Source organism: Hyaena hyaena, unplaced genomic scaffold (assembly GCF_003009895.1).
Source record: "Hyaena hyaena isolate Hyena2069 unplaced genomic scaffold, ASM300989v1 scaffold_188, whole genome shotgun sequence".
NCBI lineage: Eukaryota > Metazoa > Chordata > Mammalia > Carnivora > Hyaenidae > Hyaena > Hyaena hyaena.
The window spans coordinates 1,237,770-1,255,000 of NW_024080819.1; the positions used below are offsets into that span (position 1 = coordinate 1,237,770).

At 36.7% G+C, this 17,231-nt stretch overlaps 1 protein-coding gene across 1 annotated transcript in view; it reads right to left on the bottom strand.

Annotated features, from left to right (window-relative positions):
* The window catches only part of VCAN (versican), a 114,314-nt gene that overhangs the window by 59,835 nt on the left and 37,248 nt on the right, over positions 1-17,231 (bottom strand). The window contains exons 6-7 of the mRNA XM_039241042.1: positions 15,958-16,251; positions 965-3,976 (exon numbers count right to left, since the gene is read on the bottom strand). Of these exons, the coding sequence (XP_039096973.1) occupies positions 965-3,976; positions 15,958-16,251 (3,306 nt within the window). The remainder of the gene's footprint in view (positions 1-964; positions 3,977-15,957; positions 16,252-17,231) is intronic.

Here is a 17,231-nt window from a genome sequence, read left to right on the forward strand (position 1 = left end):
AAACCTGAATTGATCTATTAAACTGTATGCACTACGTGTTCTCAGCTCAGCTTACCAAATTCAAAAGATGGTGTGGTCTGACCTTTAGGAAGGAATAAGTTGCATTTGATAATGAAAAATCCAAGTATTTTTTGATGTAAAGAAACAGTTTTTAGGAGTTTTGCCAGAGAGATAAATAAAATATTTGAGCAGGAGAGAAGGCATCATAAAAATTCCTAGAGATAAAACGATTAAATCATAAAATAACATTGCAGCCTAGTTTTTAGGGAGCAGAGGTAATGTTGACATTTCCATATCTGAAATTATATGTGATACAATGAATTATAGCATTTCCTAGATCTGAGCTAGATTGTATTTGTTCTAAATATTTAGAACCTCATTAAATTACCCAAGGGACAACAGCTTAAAAGTATGTGAACTTTCATTTAAATAACATTTAAACTACAGACCTGTTACCCACCCCACAAGCTGTGCAACAAACCTATAAAATCCTGGGAGAGAAAACCCAAAGCAAACTTTTAGACATCTTTCTATTAGCCTTAGAGATGTGCCAATACAGTTTTAGCTGTCCACAGTGTAAGTGCTGAAGGTTAATAGTTAAAGACCAATGGAATGTTAACACAGTCTAGTACTACACTTGAGTAGTAATGCATGGAAAGACACTGAAATTAAAACACTTTGTTCTGCATGTTCTGAAGTGATGTAACAGTGATGATTGGTTATATTAGATGACAAAGCAGGGCTTCTTAGGACTTTAAAAAACACAATCGTATCTAACTTTCTTCCAAATAACATATTCTTCCAATTCTTGTACAAATATATGAAGCTAAAATAAAGAATTTTTTCACACTCCAGTTATCTTCTAATGGCAGCATTTGGTATGTTGATTTTTTTTTTCCAAAAGTAATTTTCAAAGTAAAATGCTGATTGCCTTGACTGGTATGTCTAGAAAGCAAAGACTTACCTGTCTTGTTTTCTCTGACCTCAATAATATAAATATTTATGTCAGGGTGGAATTTTGTCCCTGCTGGGGGTTCTGGAGTGGAAAGTGTCTGAGGTCTGAAGGCCTCTTTGCCTTCCACAGTGGGTGGTCTTGTTGGCTGTGTAGCAGACGGAGTACTTGAAGTTGTGAAATACTCTCTATCAATATCAGTTTCTGTTTCCCTCAGTACAACATCCTCAAGCGTAGTGGGAGGAACACGAGATGTTGATTCTCCTATGATTACCATGTCTCTGGTTGTTTCTTCTCCGGGTTCCCTGTCAATGAGAGGCGGTTTCTCAGTGGGTGCGGGAGATGGCTTGGATGAAGTTGTGTGGAGTCTATCTACTGAACTGAAGGTGGCCGTGACATCACTGAGAACTGTGGCTGTAATTGTTGAAAATTCTGGCAGTTCTGTGGCTTTGGGCTTTTCAAATAATCCTGAGCCTAAATCAATATAATCTAGGGATGTTTTCTCTCTTTTCTCAGTAGTGGTTTCTTCAATAAGCTGGGTGACATGGGTGCCAAAAGTTGATACAAATCCCCCAGGACTAGTACTTTTTGTTTCATACTTTTGTTCAGGCTCTGGACTTAAAGACACTTTTGGCTCTATGCTTGGTGTTAGTGTTACTGCTTCATCGGTTTCTGCTTTGTGCTCAGTGACAGCACCAGGTGGATAAGACACACTATGCTCAATTTTTCCAGTTTCAGTGGTTTCTAAAACTGGGACTCTCTCAGAACCCGTCACCAATCTGTCATCAGAGATTGTGTATGCTGACCCATCACTCTCTTGTTCATCTAAAGGTGTTGCTGCCTCCTTGGCTGTGTCAACTGCAGAACTGAGAGTAGGAACTGGTTCCTCTGTAGTCTGTTCTTCCCAAGCGAATTCTTCTTGAGTTGTTCTGTCTGTAATTTCTGTTGTTGTTCTTAGACTCTCAGGAGAAAGAGTTGCTTCAAGATGAGTCTGATCAATGACATGTATGTCTCGAGAGGGTACACCCAGAACTTCACCTTCTGAGGGAACAGAGGGTACCAATACTCCCCATTCTGTCTTGGGAATTACAGAAAGAGGAATGGTATGGGAAGTGTCTACATAGGTAGTAGATTCTTGGGTGACACTATAATTAACAAATGCCAATCCTTCCACTTCTGAAGTGTGTGCAAGTTGGGGGACAGTAGATACTGGCTTAGAGACATCCCTATCTTCTCCTTCATCCAAAGCACTTCCCTCTGTAGTTTCATAAACAACTTGGCCTTCCGTGCTTGTGGCAGGTGGAACTCTTTCTTCAATGAAAGCATCTCTCAAAGTTGGCTTTTCTGCAATACCAATTAACAGAGTTGGCTGAAATCTGACTGTGAATTTCGGATGGTCAGTTGTATCTTCCTCAGTAAACTCCTCTAATGGCTTTTGAGTACTATCTGTGACAAGAGTAAATTCATCTCCTCCATCTTCAGTGAACCTTGGGATTTCTATATCCTTTCCACTCACTTGTGTAGTGGTGAGTAAGGCAGGGGGCAATTCTGGAAGACCTGCATGTTCTGTGGATTCTAAAGGCTTCGATGTTGTATTATCCTCATCCCATGCCCATTTTGACACAGTGACCACCTCCACATTTAAAGTACTGGGGCTCAAATGCACTGTTGTAATACCCTCATCATACTTTGTAATATCTTGATAGCCATCTGTTTCTATTTCAACCGGTGTTGTCATAAAGTCTTCCTCCACATCTCTTGCTTCTGTGGGCACTACACTTGGCTTTGTTGTTGTCAGTGCTGGAGAATCAAAAGATTTGGTCATTTCCACTGAATACTCTGTTAGATGAATTTGCTCTGAGGAAGCTGTCGAGAACTTCATTCCAGAGAAGTCTTCTTCCTCTATTTTTCCTATAAATGGATCTTTGGTGATCTTTCCCTGTATCTCATCATCAGTGTAAGTATCTGTTCTCAACTCTGGACTCAGTGTTCCTGTTTTTTCTCTTCCTTTTGCCATTTCTGTTTGTGGAGAGGGGTAAATAATTGTGGATATTCCCTCGACTAATCTTTTATCACCAGAATAAGGAAACAATCCTACTTCTCTTTGAGGGTATGATGGGAAAGGTGTGGTAGACACATACTGGTCCAAAAAATCTTCAGTTATCCTTCCATTGGTTTGTTTCTCTTCCCAGTTGTCTGTGGATGATTCATCACTGTCAGGCATAGTTATAGGTGAAATAATTGTTGAGGCTAACACTGACTCCCTGTCCTCTGGTTGAGTGGAGGTGGTGTCTTCTGATGTCTTTGACACTGTAACAATTTCAGGTATTTGGCTAAAGACCAAGGTGCTCTGACCAGATCTAACTGTAAATGTTCTGTCTTCCCTGTCACCTTCTCCCACGGTGAATCCATAGTGGCTTGTGGTCACAGATTCAGAAATAGCGCTTCCTGTTTTCTTTTCAGTTTTGGATTCCAGGGTCATTGTTGTAGATGCAAATGGTGTTTCAGTTACAGATAATTCCTTGGAAGGAATGTGCTTTGAGATTTCCATAGATGTTGCCAAGGGACCAACTTCTATTTGTTCAATTTGAGTAACTGATTCTTCCGTTTGTATGTCTTCCCTGACACCATCCCATGAATCAGTAACAGGATGGGGGATGACGGTCGTACTTTGGGGTGCTTCTTCCCAAATTTCAGGTATGTCTGGCTTCCCAAGTGGTCCTGAAGCAGAAGGTGAGTAGTAGTCCATATCCCAAAGCTTCCTGGTACTCCCAGCAGGTGTGGATGACTCAGTGGTTACTCTGTGTGTGACAGCTTGAGACTGAACTGTGGTTTTCTGTTCAAAACTGACTATGTTTCCCACAGGAGGGAATTTTGTTGTAATGATAGGTAAGTCGGTGATTAAAGGGATGATTGGTGTGGTTCTGTCAGGTACCATTTGTAGTTCTTCAGAAAAACTGGATGATGCAGTTTCTGCAAGGATATTCAGTTCGATGGTTGTAGCCTCTGATATATTCTGTTTAGCTAGAAAAATAATTTCAAAGAGTTGATTAGATAAGTCACTAGTAAAAAGTTGTACGTCCAGAGTTTGTCAAGTGCTGCTGTGTACTTTAGGGTGACCCACAAGTGTTTTGTGATGAAGGGTATCTAGAAACTATAATTAAATTAACTCAGACAATTGAACATTTTATAGTCACAAACTGATCACTTGTTTTATCTTCAAAGGGTTATCATGGCTTTTATCCATAAGTATGAATGACTGTTTTTGGTTAAGGAAAATGAATATGATGTAGTTTTAAGATAAAGAGAAGTCCAAAAAATATGAATGTAGAGTACGGAAATAGTAGATAGGTTACTTATCCGAAACTACAGCAGCAAATCAAAACTTGGTAAGACTACCCTTCTGAAGGGTTCTTGTGTACTCTGCCTCTATCTTTCCCCCTCCTTCTCAAGCTGCACTGTGTCTCAGGGGAGAGGGAGTGCCTCAGATTGCAAAACAACAAAAAAGCCACATCAAATGTACCCAAGTTACATGTAAATACTACATTGTCCATAATGTGAGGGGTTTCATAAAAACAGGATATTAAATGTTTTACTACCCCTCTTCACTTGATTCCGGGTGTGGAGACATTTGTCTTCATCTGCCTTTCCACTCTTGTTTCTAATAAACAAGAAGATGTTTCTGGCAGAGGCTGCTTGGCATTTGTAATAGTTCTACGTTTTGTTCCATGTTCCACACATGATGTTTGTGACTCTTAAGGGTCTTGGTTCCAGGCTGACTTTAGTGTGAACTGCAAAAGTAGACCAGGAAGTGAAGTACCCACATGATATATTTTAGGTCTGTAATTACCAATCACTGGAAACAAATCTGAGCATCAGAAAGAACGGGCTCAGGCAATAACAAGTAACATGTCATCATAAAATGCTACATTATAATGCCTCAAATTTACAAAGAATGGCCTGTCCGGTTTAAAGAAATTTAAAATGTGTGTAAAAGTGATTATAGAGATTCCTTTTCAACATAGGGAAAATGCAGCGGCTTAGTACACAAAGATTTTTTTTCTTAAAAAAAATCAGATTTTCAAAAATCAAAAAGGAGTCACCCCTAAATTCAGAAGAAGTTGTTCTAAGGAATCACATAGTCACTGTTTTGCCACATCCTGTATAATTTAAAACTAGTTGTTATGAGTATTGCCTGTTCTCCCTGATAAGAGTTGTAAGATCTGTTGTATCTATAATATCTGTGTGTAACTCTCAATAATACCCAAACAGGAGTTTTCCAAAGGGAAAATCAAAGTGGATATCTTTGAATTCCATCTACTCTGTCTAAATTTAATGATATTTGGACAGTGAAACTGTTGTGTATGATACTAGAAGTGTAAATATACGTCATTATATATTTGTCCAAGCCCACAGAATGTACAACATAAAAGATGAGCCTTTATGTAAACTATGAACTTTGATTACGATAAGTGCACATGCGTTCATCAATTGCGACAAATGTACTGCTGTGGTGTGGGATGCTGATGATGGGGGAGGCCACACACGAGAGGGAGTAGAGGGTCAATAGGAAACCTCTGCAGTTTCCACTGAATTTCACTGTGAAACCTAAAAGTACTCCAAAAACCAAAGTCTATTAAAAAACTTGAGTATCAAATGATGTGACTTTGTTGTAAATCAGATTTGAGTTGTAATATGTTCTTTATTTCTGTTTGGTATGAGCTGTTATTAGCTGTGGTCATTCCCCAGACCATTCTAAAGCTCAGGTTCACTACTTTTATCATGAAAACTTGGTGGTCATTTACAGCATGGTAACAATGAAATATTCTTCAAAGTCTGTTACTATTTACCCTTTTGTGTTGGAAGAAAAGTAAACAAAAAATAACTGGATTCTTCAAAAACATACTGAATAATCTTTTTCTCCCTTAAAATTTTTTTTTTTAAAGTAAAGCCTTTTCTATATTCATTTCCTGGAAGAAGCTTTAGTCTATTTTGATTGACATGAACAACTTAAGGAGCCAATCTCTGAGAATTTTTAATCCAATTCTCTGTCCTCTGAAATTCCATGACTGTTACCTCATTTCGCTGCCAAATATCATGTTTGTCTTATAACAGCTTTCTTCTGGGAAGCAGTAAAATGTACATACAGAAAAGGCTCCCATGGAAACATCACATAAACAGTAATCACACTGCATATTAGAGAAAAATTAATCACATTATTGTCAATAACAGCAAGAGAGCTGATTTTGCTTTTTCTCAGAGTATTTTCATGGTTGATGAAACACTTAAAAGGACATGATAAGGCGTTACGGCCAAACAGAAGGCCTGTGGATCAGGTTATCCTATGTCTGAAACCAAGTTCTGTGCTAGCAACTTTCTACAATGCTATCAAAATGCTTCTATAGTGTTTTCAAAGTGAAGGACTCATATTTTAAAATCTAAACTGTACGTCATTGCCGACCATTACTGTACCATCTGGCATTGCCTTCCTCCAGTCATGGAGCATGGTAAAGTGTCAGCAATAGGACTTGGAGAATCTCCTTTACAAAGCCAGGATTTCTGTGACTTTGTGTTCACAAACAAGGGTTTTCAATAGTTTTAGAGCTCTGTTTAAAAGTCTGTTTATAATTAAATTAATTAATTCAGCTATTTGGAATGGAAAACCTCAGACTTCCTTTGGGGTTGAGTGGCTTTTTCGTAAACTTAACAGCTGATTTCCATCCTAACTCAGAGTATCTGATGATCTGTGCCATTTGTTTCAACCATTTCAAGAAGAGGAAATAATTTCAAAAACCACAAATATCTGCAAAGAGGTATCTTTAGATTAAATGCTGCTATAATAATGATGACTATGATAAAGGTGAAAATGCAACTCCAAATTATTCCAAAAGTGTCCTTCAGAAGAATCCACATGGAGAGATTTTTGAATTGGAAAACTACCAGTGTCCCTTCAACTTCATTAATGAGGAAGCCAACAGAAATCAGCGTACTTCTTCTCCCACAAAAGCTCCCTTCCAACCTTTGCAGCTGTCTCCCATACAGATGTTTTGAATCACTGTACTTATATATTTTATGTTCTAGGGACGATCTTCTTTGTGCTTCTCTTATAAGACAATGAGGCAGATTTTCCCAATAAAACATAAGGCCCCTATGAGCGTCATGATAGTCAATTTAACACACACCCATACTGCGTACCTTATCTTAACATTACTAATTTCAACTTGGTTCTTCTATATGAAAATGTTTTACATGTCAATAACTATAACTATGAGAATTCACAAATACAGTGCATATTCAATAAGCTGATTCCAAGTTTACTGTTAAAGAGTAAAGGTTGGAACAGTGGTATTAGAATTCAAACTATTTTTAAAAAGTTTTCTGAGTGAGTGATTGAATGCTAACAGATTGAAATTCAATAAACAGAAAAGATACTTAAAATGCCATTTAGGGAAGGATTAGTTGGGTGCCCCTGATCAGATTACAATTGAGGGCACAAAAAAAAAAAAAAAAAAAAAAAAAAAATAAGCAGCACCCTATAGATTAGAAGGGTAGGGCACTTTTAAAAGTGAACAAATAAGTAAAAAAGTAGCATATGAAGTAGTGAGAACTTATTTTGCTTCCACCAAACCATAATTTCCAGCTCCCTTGCTTAATCAAACAGAGGGATATAAAAAATAATGAAGGTTCAAAGCAAGATCACATAGATGACCAGAAGCTTAGAAATTAAGATTTCAAAACAAGGAAATTGTTTCCATTGAGGAAGATGCTGAAGGATGAATGAACAATTGTGTTCAATAATAGAAAGGGCCATTATTTAGATTTTGGTCATCAACTTAAAAAGGAAAAATGGGCTCCATGCCCAATGCAACGAATTCAGGTAATTAGAAAAACTATCTGAGGAGGATGGTAATAGGATATTAGAATGGGTTTTCTAGGAAATGTACTGTATCTCCCTGGCTTAGAGATCATTAATAATATTTACATGAGAGATTATCATGAGTCTTGAATGGCTTTGATTCACTCAAATTTGGGGGTATATGGGTGATTTGTCAAAGTCTTAAGTCTCTAACTTTCACAGAACTTGCTTAACTCTGAGGTCAAAGAAAAATCAAAAGTGCACAATTTAGTTTAATTGTCACAGGGAAATACACAGGAAAATTTTATTTTGTGAATCTATTAATTTGCAGTGTTTTTAATCTACTCAACATGAATAGATTCTAATTATGTTTGTCATCAGCCATTGTTAACCTTCTATTCAGTGATGTTCAAAGGAAAAAAGAATTATAGCAAGGTGAGGTTTTAGTATTGTTCATTCACCAGGAAGTGGCTTAAAAACACCATGTATATTAGTAAAAAGCAAACAAGAAAAATATGGTTATACTTCTAAATTCCTCTGCTTGACCAAACAGCTACACATCTCTGGAATCACTTTTGGAATTGTTGCTAAGGTCACAGCTCTTACAAACTTTACCCTACGAACTTAGTCACCACCCAACTGTGTGGGAAAAGTGAACAGCAGTCAAGTCATTTTGAGAGTATTTTTTACATTCTTTAAAAAATATACATTAAAAGAATCCTTGAAAAAAGATTTAGAAATTTGGGGAAGCTGTTGGCATAGCATGTAGTTTTAAAAAGATTAGGAAAGATTTTTATGTTATGACTAAGCCTTCTAAATCTCTTATCTGATGAATCAAGTTTGAATATAGTAGGTTTTAGGGAAAAAATAAACAAGAATCTAACCCTTAGATTAGATTAGATTAGCCTTTGGTTTGGGAAAAAACCCAAAATTTGAATCATGTTATTTGGAAGTTATATATTTCCAAGTTATATAAATTCAAAGGAATTAGAAGAAAAAAAAAACTGGACATAAATTTTCAAACTTTTCTCAGATTTTATATAGATTTTTGGTAGCTGATTATTGCATTTGAATATAAGGGTATTATTTCATACATTCATGTGAATTCCTCATTTAAATAGATATTTTAAACCACATCAGGATGAATTTTTTGTGGCTACAGACAGGCTTTGGTTTAAGTTTTATCTTCAGGGAGAAAAAAAAAAGGTTGTTTAAAAATCTTCTCTTGCCAGTTTTATAAAGCAAGAGAAAATACAACCTAACAAGATAGTCAAGTCAGATAATTTCACTTCTTCCCTAATTAAACATCCCAACAGCAATCTGATTTCAGTTCTTAATCATAGTCACTTAATGTAAAACTGATTTGAGGGTTTAAACTGCTTGAAAGTCACTGTTAAGAGACTGTGGCTTAAAAAAATGTATTATCTTTCTATTTTTAGAGATAGGCTTTCCTTATTATTGTTTTTTTTCCTGCCCTGAAAATAACTAAGGAAGACCTTCTCTGTTGTTTCAGAGTTCAGGAACAAAAGTTAGTATTCTCAATCGCTTTGTATAGCCAGCTTGTATCACACAGATACACAAAACATGACTTTCACACTCAGAAAATGGAGTTAGTGGGAGGCGTTCTGGGCAGAGGCACCTTAGCAGGGCATCAGCAGCATGTCAGTGCCTTACCATCGCACTAATGTCTATTCTGCGATGATTCAGACATCCTAGAACGACTTTTTGGGTGACAAAGAATGTCTGTGTGTTTCACTTTAGAAACCAATTACATAACAAGCTAGCATATTTTCTATTCGTTTCAGTTACATATTGCTAAAACAAGATATATTGGAAACTTAGTAAAAACCTTTCCTTATATTTCAATAGGACATGGTTTCACTTTGAATATACTTACCCCAAATTCTAGGAAATTTTTGTTTTGCCATCACAATATAGACCAGTAAAAGTCAAAAGGAAACTCTGGATTACTTGCTTGTTTGATCAAGCACATTCTACAAGCATGATACTATACCATGTGGCTACTACCGCTAAAGTAACTTAAGGACATCTGAAAATTTTAGATAATTATATCATGAATATGGAGAAGTATTTCTTAAGATCAATTTTAAGTAGCAAACGGAACTGAGTTATACCTTGCAAACAATATATACTGTACTTCAATACGATGCTAAAGGATTAATAACTAGAAAGCACATATTTCCATGACCTGAAATAAAATAAATGGACATTTTTATTTATTGCATGGTTCCTTGTTAGGTATTAATTGAATGTTATGGTTATCCATCTCCGTTCCAAGTACTCACCTGCAATTATGAAATTTCAATTCTCCGCCATTTCAAAGAAACACATACCAAACAAAGACAAAAGAAGCAGGATTGGAGGATTCAACTCAGCTATAGTTTACCTCAACGATATAACACTAACCATCTAATTACACTTAAGGACTGCAATTAATATTTTAAAAAAACTAATCAGAAATGTGTTCTGTGTTTCTAGGTGCAATGGAAGCACGGTTAGGACTTTAACCTGACATTTCCTTATCACCTCGAAAAAAGCATTTGTCAAACTTCCTGCTGTTTTAACCATATCGCTGCTGTTCCATTTATTTGCCTTCGGAAGTCACCGAACTGTTTCCGTTCTGTGCACACACAGCAAGACATGGAATCCATTCCCATCGCTAGTTGAACATCAATGCATGTCTTCGAAGTATTTTTAAAAAATCTGTAATTTTTAAAAAGGTAGCAAACACTTACGTTTAAAGCAGTAGGCATCAAATCTGCTATCAGGGGAAGGGAAGCCTGTCTGGTTCTCAAAACGATACAGGGTTCTCACCCCAAGTAAACCACCTCCACACTGGGCCCTGGCCACAGTCACAGGGTGGCGAACGCTGGCGTCGGACAGCCACCCATAATCGCACTGGTCAAAGCCATTCCTCCAAGCCGCTTGGAGTTCCCCCACTGTCGCCAGCCGGGCGTCCTGGTTTTCACACTCTTCTTCAGCCTCCTCAAAGGTAAATTTATTGGGAGCAGTGATGTGGAAAACATCACCTAAAATAAGAAGAGAGTAAAAAAAAAAACGCTCTAAGTTTAATGATTCATTCCTGTCCAGTCTATGGGTGGGTGGGGTGAGATAGAAGGATATAATCCTTTTTTCATGGTAAAGTAGCAGCTTCTGATACTTTAAGGCAATAGAATTAATAGTTACTCAATTTCAGTACTATCCATGTATAATATGAAATAAGACATACCAGAAAAATTCATATATATTAACTTTATTATCAGACGAGTACTTTTATGGCTTATGGATGTATAGAAGCAATCATTTGATAATAAGTTACGATAAATTCTTTAAAATGAACAGACCTTTCCAATGGATTCTTTGGACTACAATCTGGGAAATGAGTTTTCCCTTCAGTGAAAAGCCTGCAATGTACTTAGCACTGCATGCTGGCAAGGGAAACTGTATTGAAATGTCACCAAGGTCTTTTCACTTTGTTCAACCTGAAATCAAACACTAGTTCTCAGACCATCCTTCTCACATATGGTTACCATCAAAACGGATTCACTCCTATCAGATTAAACAACAAAACAAGAAAAATTCTAGGGTATGAAGATTCGAAGAGACAGAAGCAAGATGGAATGCTGTAACGTGTGAGGGCTGCCGAGACTGCGTGATCGTTAGGTCAGATGGGCTCAGAGTGAACAGAGGCCAATATCAGCTCCCACTCAGCTGGTCAAAGTGGCCAAAGTCTCCCGGAGGAAGAGGCAACTTTTTGTTTTCTACTTACTCTATTCACAGTGGATACCTCTTGCAATCTGTCTGTCCTTTTACTAATTCTCACAAAGATACTACACGTGCTAGCAGGGGTGCTAACGAGGTTTGAGAGACTCTTACATTTGTTTTTTGATTAACAAAGAAAGGCTGAACATTTACGTTGTTCATCACCAGGCCCAATGTGCAAGGAATATGTTCATCATAATTTAACACATCACAATAAAATATTCTGGAAACATCAGAGAGTTTGTTAAGTTGGTACTTGGGTAGTTAACAAAACAACTGGCTAAAATAAATTCAATGCGAATCAAATGATGCTTTCTGCAATTGAGTACAAGTGGCTCAAAGACGGAGGCAGAATTAGAGAATACCTAAGCTAATTCAGCAGGAATATAAAATGCGGCAGAGAGGAAGAAGCTAAAATATTGATAGTCCATCATGGCAGCAGCCGCGGGTCCTGTTTCTGAGTCTGTGATATATTACACAATGGGGACTCCAGAGCTCTCGTGGTTCAGATCCTCACCTGACTAAATCCAGATGTAGCAAGCAATTGTTTAAAATGAATAGAGCCATTAGTCTCTCTGAGTGTGTGATAGCTTTCTAAAACAAGAAAAATTAGTCATGGGAAAAATGGCCAAATCAGACATAACAATTTTTGTCACTCTAAATCTAAAATTGCTGCTGAGGTAACTAGGCCAAATCCCTATAGGAGCTACTTGAAAAAGAGAGGGAAAATGACTTTTATCTGACTGAAAAGAGTAAGGTGGACGTGAGAATAGGTTTTTGTCCTTAATTGTCTAGGCTGGCAAGGTCAGTAATGTCAAATCTAAAAATAACTATAGGAACATAAGTTCCTCCACCCCATTCCTGCACTATCTGCCCCCCTAACAAGTTTTAAAAGCATAAGACTCAAAGTACCAGTTACATAGCATGTATCAATGATGCTTGTTAAGTGAATGGCATTTCAAGTTCTTGTTAAGAAATAACGTGCTCTTTTTCTTCCATCCTTCCCAAGCAGCACATTAAAAACGGCTCACTGAAGCAGACCTTTGGGTATAGCTGTTGTCCAGAACAGCTGATTCATCTCACCTATGGATTTGGCTTAAAGCAACACAGGGAAAGACAGACAGAGAGNTTTCTGAGTGAGTGATTGAATGCTAACAGATTGAAATTCAATAAACAGAAAAGATACTTAAAATGCCATTTAGGGAAGGATTAGTTGGGTGCCCCAAAACAGATAACAATTGAGGGCACAAAAAAAAAAAAAAAAAAAAAAAGAAAATAAGAAGCACCCTATAGATTAGAAGGGTAGGGCACTTTTAAAAGTGAACAAATAAGTAAAAAAGTAGCATATGAAGTAGTGAGAACTTATTTTGCTTTCTCCAAACCATAATTTCCAGCTCCCTTGCTTAATCAAACAGAGGGATATAAAAAATAATGAAGGTTCAAAGCAAGATCACATAGATGACCAGAAGCTTAGAAATTAAGATTTCAAAACAAGGAAATTGTTTCCATTGAGGAAGATGCTGAAGGATGAATGAACAATTGTGTTCAATAATAGAAAGGGCCATTATTTAGATTTTGGTCATCAACTTAAAAAGGAAAAATGGGCTCCATGCCCAATGCAACGAATTCAGGTAATTAGAAAAACTATCTGAGGAGGATGGTAATAGGATATTAGAATGGGTTTTCTAGGAAATGTACTGTATCTCCCTGGCTTAGAGATCATTAATAATATTTACATGAGAGATTATCATGAGTCTTGAATGGCTTTGATTCACTCAAATTTGGGGGTATATGGGTGATTTGTCAAAGTCTTAAGTCTCTAACTTTCACAGAACTTGCTTAACTCTGAGGTCAAAGAAAAATCAAAAGTGCACAATTTAGTTTAATTGTCACAGGGAAATACACAGGAAAATTTTATTTTGTGAATCTATTAATTTGCAGTGTTTTTAATCTACTCAACATGAATAGATTCTAATTATGTTTGTCATCAGCCATTGTTAACCTTCTATTCAGTGATGTTCAAAGGAAAAAAGAATTATAGCAAGGTGAGGTTTTAGTATTGTTCATTCACCAGGAAGTGGCTTAAAAACACCATGTATATTAGTAAAAAGCAAACAAGAAAAATATGGTTATACTTCTAAATTCCTCTGCTTGACCAAACAGCTACACATCTCTGGAATCACTTTTGGAATTGTTGCTAAGGTCACAGCTCTTACAAACTTTACCCTACGAACTTAGTCACCACCCAACTGTGTGGGAAAAGTGAACAGCAGTCAAGTCATTTTGAGAGTATTTTTTACATTCTTTAAAAAATATACATTAAAAGAATCCTTGAAAAAAGATTTAGAAATTTGGGGAAGCTGTTGGCATAGCATGTAGTTTTAAAAAGATTAGGAAAGATTTTTATGTTATGACTAAGCCTTCTAAATCTCTTATCTGATGAATCAAGTTTGAATATAGTAGGTTTTAGGGAAAAAATAAACAAGAATCTAACCCTTAGATTAGATTAGATTAGCCTTTGGTTTGGGAAAAAACCCAAAATTTGAATCATGTTATTTGGAAGTTATATATTTCCAAGTTATATAAATTCAAAGGAATTAGAAGAAAAAAAAAACTGGACATAAATTTTCAAACTTTTCTCAGATTTTATATAGATTTTTGGTAGCTGATTATTGCATTTGAATATAAGGGTATTATTTCATACATTCATGTGAATTCCTCATTTAAATAGATATTTTAAACCACATCAGGATGAATTTTTTGTGGCTACAGACAGGCTTTGGTTTAAGTTTTATCTTCAGGGAGAAAAAAAAAAGGTTGTTTAAAAATCTTCTCTTGCCAGTTTTATAAAGCAAGAGAAAATACAACCTAACAAGATAGTCAAGTCAGATAATTTCACTTCTTCCCTAATTAAACATCCCAACAGCAATCTGATTTCAGTTCTTAATCATAGTCACTTAATGTAAAACTGATTTGAGGGTTTAAACTGCTTGAAAGTCACTGTTAAGAGACTGTGGCTTAAAAAAATGTATTATCTTTCTATTTTTAGAGATAGGCTTTCCTTATTATTGTTTTTTTTCCTGCCCTGAAAATAACTAAGGAAGACCTTCTCTGTTGTTTCAGAGTTCAGGAACAAAAGTTAGTATTCTCAATCGCTTTGTATAGCCAGCTTGTATCACACAGATACACAAAACATGACTTTCACACTCAGAAAATGGAGTTAGTGGGAGGCGTTCTGGGCAGAGGCACCTTAGCAGGGCATCAGCAGCATGTCAGTGCCTTACCATCGCACTAATGTCTATTCTGCGATGATTCAGACATCCTAGAACGACTTTTTGGGTGACAAAGAATGTCTGTGTGTTTCACTTTAGAAACCAATTACATAACAAGCTAGCATATTTTCTATTCGTTTCAGTTACATATTGCTAAAACAAGATATATTGGAAACTTAGTAAAAACCTTTCCTTATATTTCAATAGGACATGGTTTCACTTTGAATATACTTACCCCAAATTCTAGGAAATTTTTGTTTTGCCATCACAATATAGACCAGTAAAAGTCAAAAGGAAACTCTGGATTACTTGCTTGTTTGATCAAGCACATTCTACAAGCATGATACTATACCATGTGGCTACTACCGCTAAAGTAACTTAAGGACATCTGAAAATTTTAGATAATTATATCATGAATATGGAGAAGTATTTCTTAAGATCAATTTTAAGTAGCAAACGGAACTGAGTTATACCTTGCAAACAATATATACTGTACTTCAATACGATGCTAAAGGATTAATAACTAGAAAGCACATATTTCCATGACCTGAAATAAAATAAATGGACATTTTTATTTATTGCATGGTTCCTTGTTAGGTATTAATTGAATGTTATGGTTATCCATCTCCGTTCCAAGTACTCACCTGCAATTATGAAATTTCAATTCTCCGCCATTTCAAAGAAACACATACCAAACAAAGACAAAAGAAGCAGGATTGGAGGATTCAACTCAGCTATAGTTTACCTCAACGATATAACACTAACCATCTAATTACACTTAAGGACTGCAATTAATATTTTAAAAAAACTAATCAGAAATGTGTTCTGTGTTTCTAGGTGCAATGGAAGCACGGTTAGGACTTTAACCTGACATTTCCTTATCACCTCGAAAAAAGCATTTGTCAAACTTCCTGCTGTTTTAACCATATCGCTGCTGTTCCATTTATTTGCCTTCGGAAGTCACCGAACTGTTTCCGTTCTGTGCACACACAGCAAGACATGGAATCCATTCCCATCGCTAGTTGAACATCAATGCATGTCTTCGAAGTATTTTTAAAAAATCTGTAATTTTTAAAAAGGTAGCAAACACTTACGTTTAAAGCAGTAGGCATCAAATCTGCTATCAGGGGAAGGGAAGCCTGTCTGGTTCTCAAAACGATACAGGGTTCTCACCCCAAGTAAACCACCTCCACACTGGGCCCTGGCCACAGTCACAGGGTGGCGAACGCTGGCGTCGGACAGCCACCCATAATCGCACTGGTCAAAGCCATTCCTCCAAGCCGCTTGGAGTTCCCCCACTGTCGCCAGCCGGGCGTCCTGGTTTTCACACTCTTCTTCAGCCTCCTCAAAGGTAAATTTATTGGGAGCAGTGATGTGGAAAACATCACCTAAAATAAGAAGAGAGTAAAAAAAAAAACGCTCTAAGTTTAATGATTCATTCCTGTCCAGTCTATGGGTGGGTGGGGTGAGATAGAAGGATATAATCCTTTTTTCATGGTAAAGTAGCAGCTTCTGATACTTTAAGGCAATAGAATTAATAGTTACTCAATTTCAGTACTATCCATGTATAATATGAAATAAGACATACCAGAAAAATTCATATATATTAACTTTATTATCAGACGAGTACTTTTATGGCTTATGGATGTATAGAAGCAATCATTTGATAATAAGTTACGATAAATTCTTTAAAATGAACAGACCTTTCCAATGGATTCTTTGGACTACAATCTGGGAAATGAGTTTTCCCTTCAGTGAAAAGCCTGCAATGTACTTAGCACTGCATGCTGGCAAGGGAAACTGTATTGAAATGTCACCAAGGTCTTTTCACTTTGTTCAACCTGAAATCAAACACTAGTTCTCAGACCATCCTTCTCACATATGGTTACCATCAAAACGGATTCACTCCTATCAGATTAAACAACAAAACAAGAAAAACTCTAGGGTATGAAGATTCGAAGAGACAGAAGCAAGATGGAATGCTGTAACGTGTGAGGGCTGCCGAGACTGCGTGATCGTTAGGTCAGATGGGCTCAGAGTGAACAGAGGCCAATATCAGCTCCCACTCAGCTGGTCAAAGTGGCCAAAGTCTCCCGGAGGAAGAGGCAACTTTTTGTTTTCTACTTACTCTATTCACAGTGGATACCTCTTGCAATCTGTCTGTCCTTTTACTAATTCTCACAAAGATACTACACGTGCTAGCAGGGGTGCTAACGAGGTTTGAGAGACTCTTACATTTGTTTTTTGATTAACAAAGAAAGGCTGAACATTTACGTTGTTCATCACCAGGCCCAATGTGCAAGGAATATGTTCATCATAATTTAACACATCACAATAAAATATTCTGGAAACATCAGAGAGTTTGTTA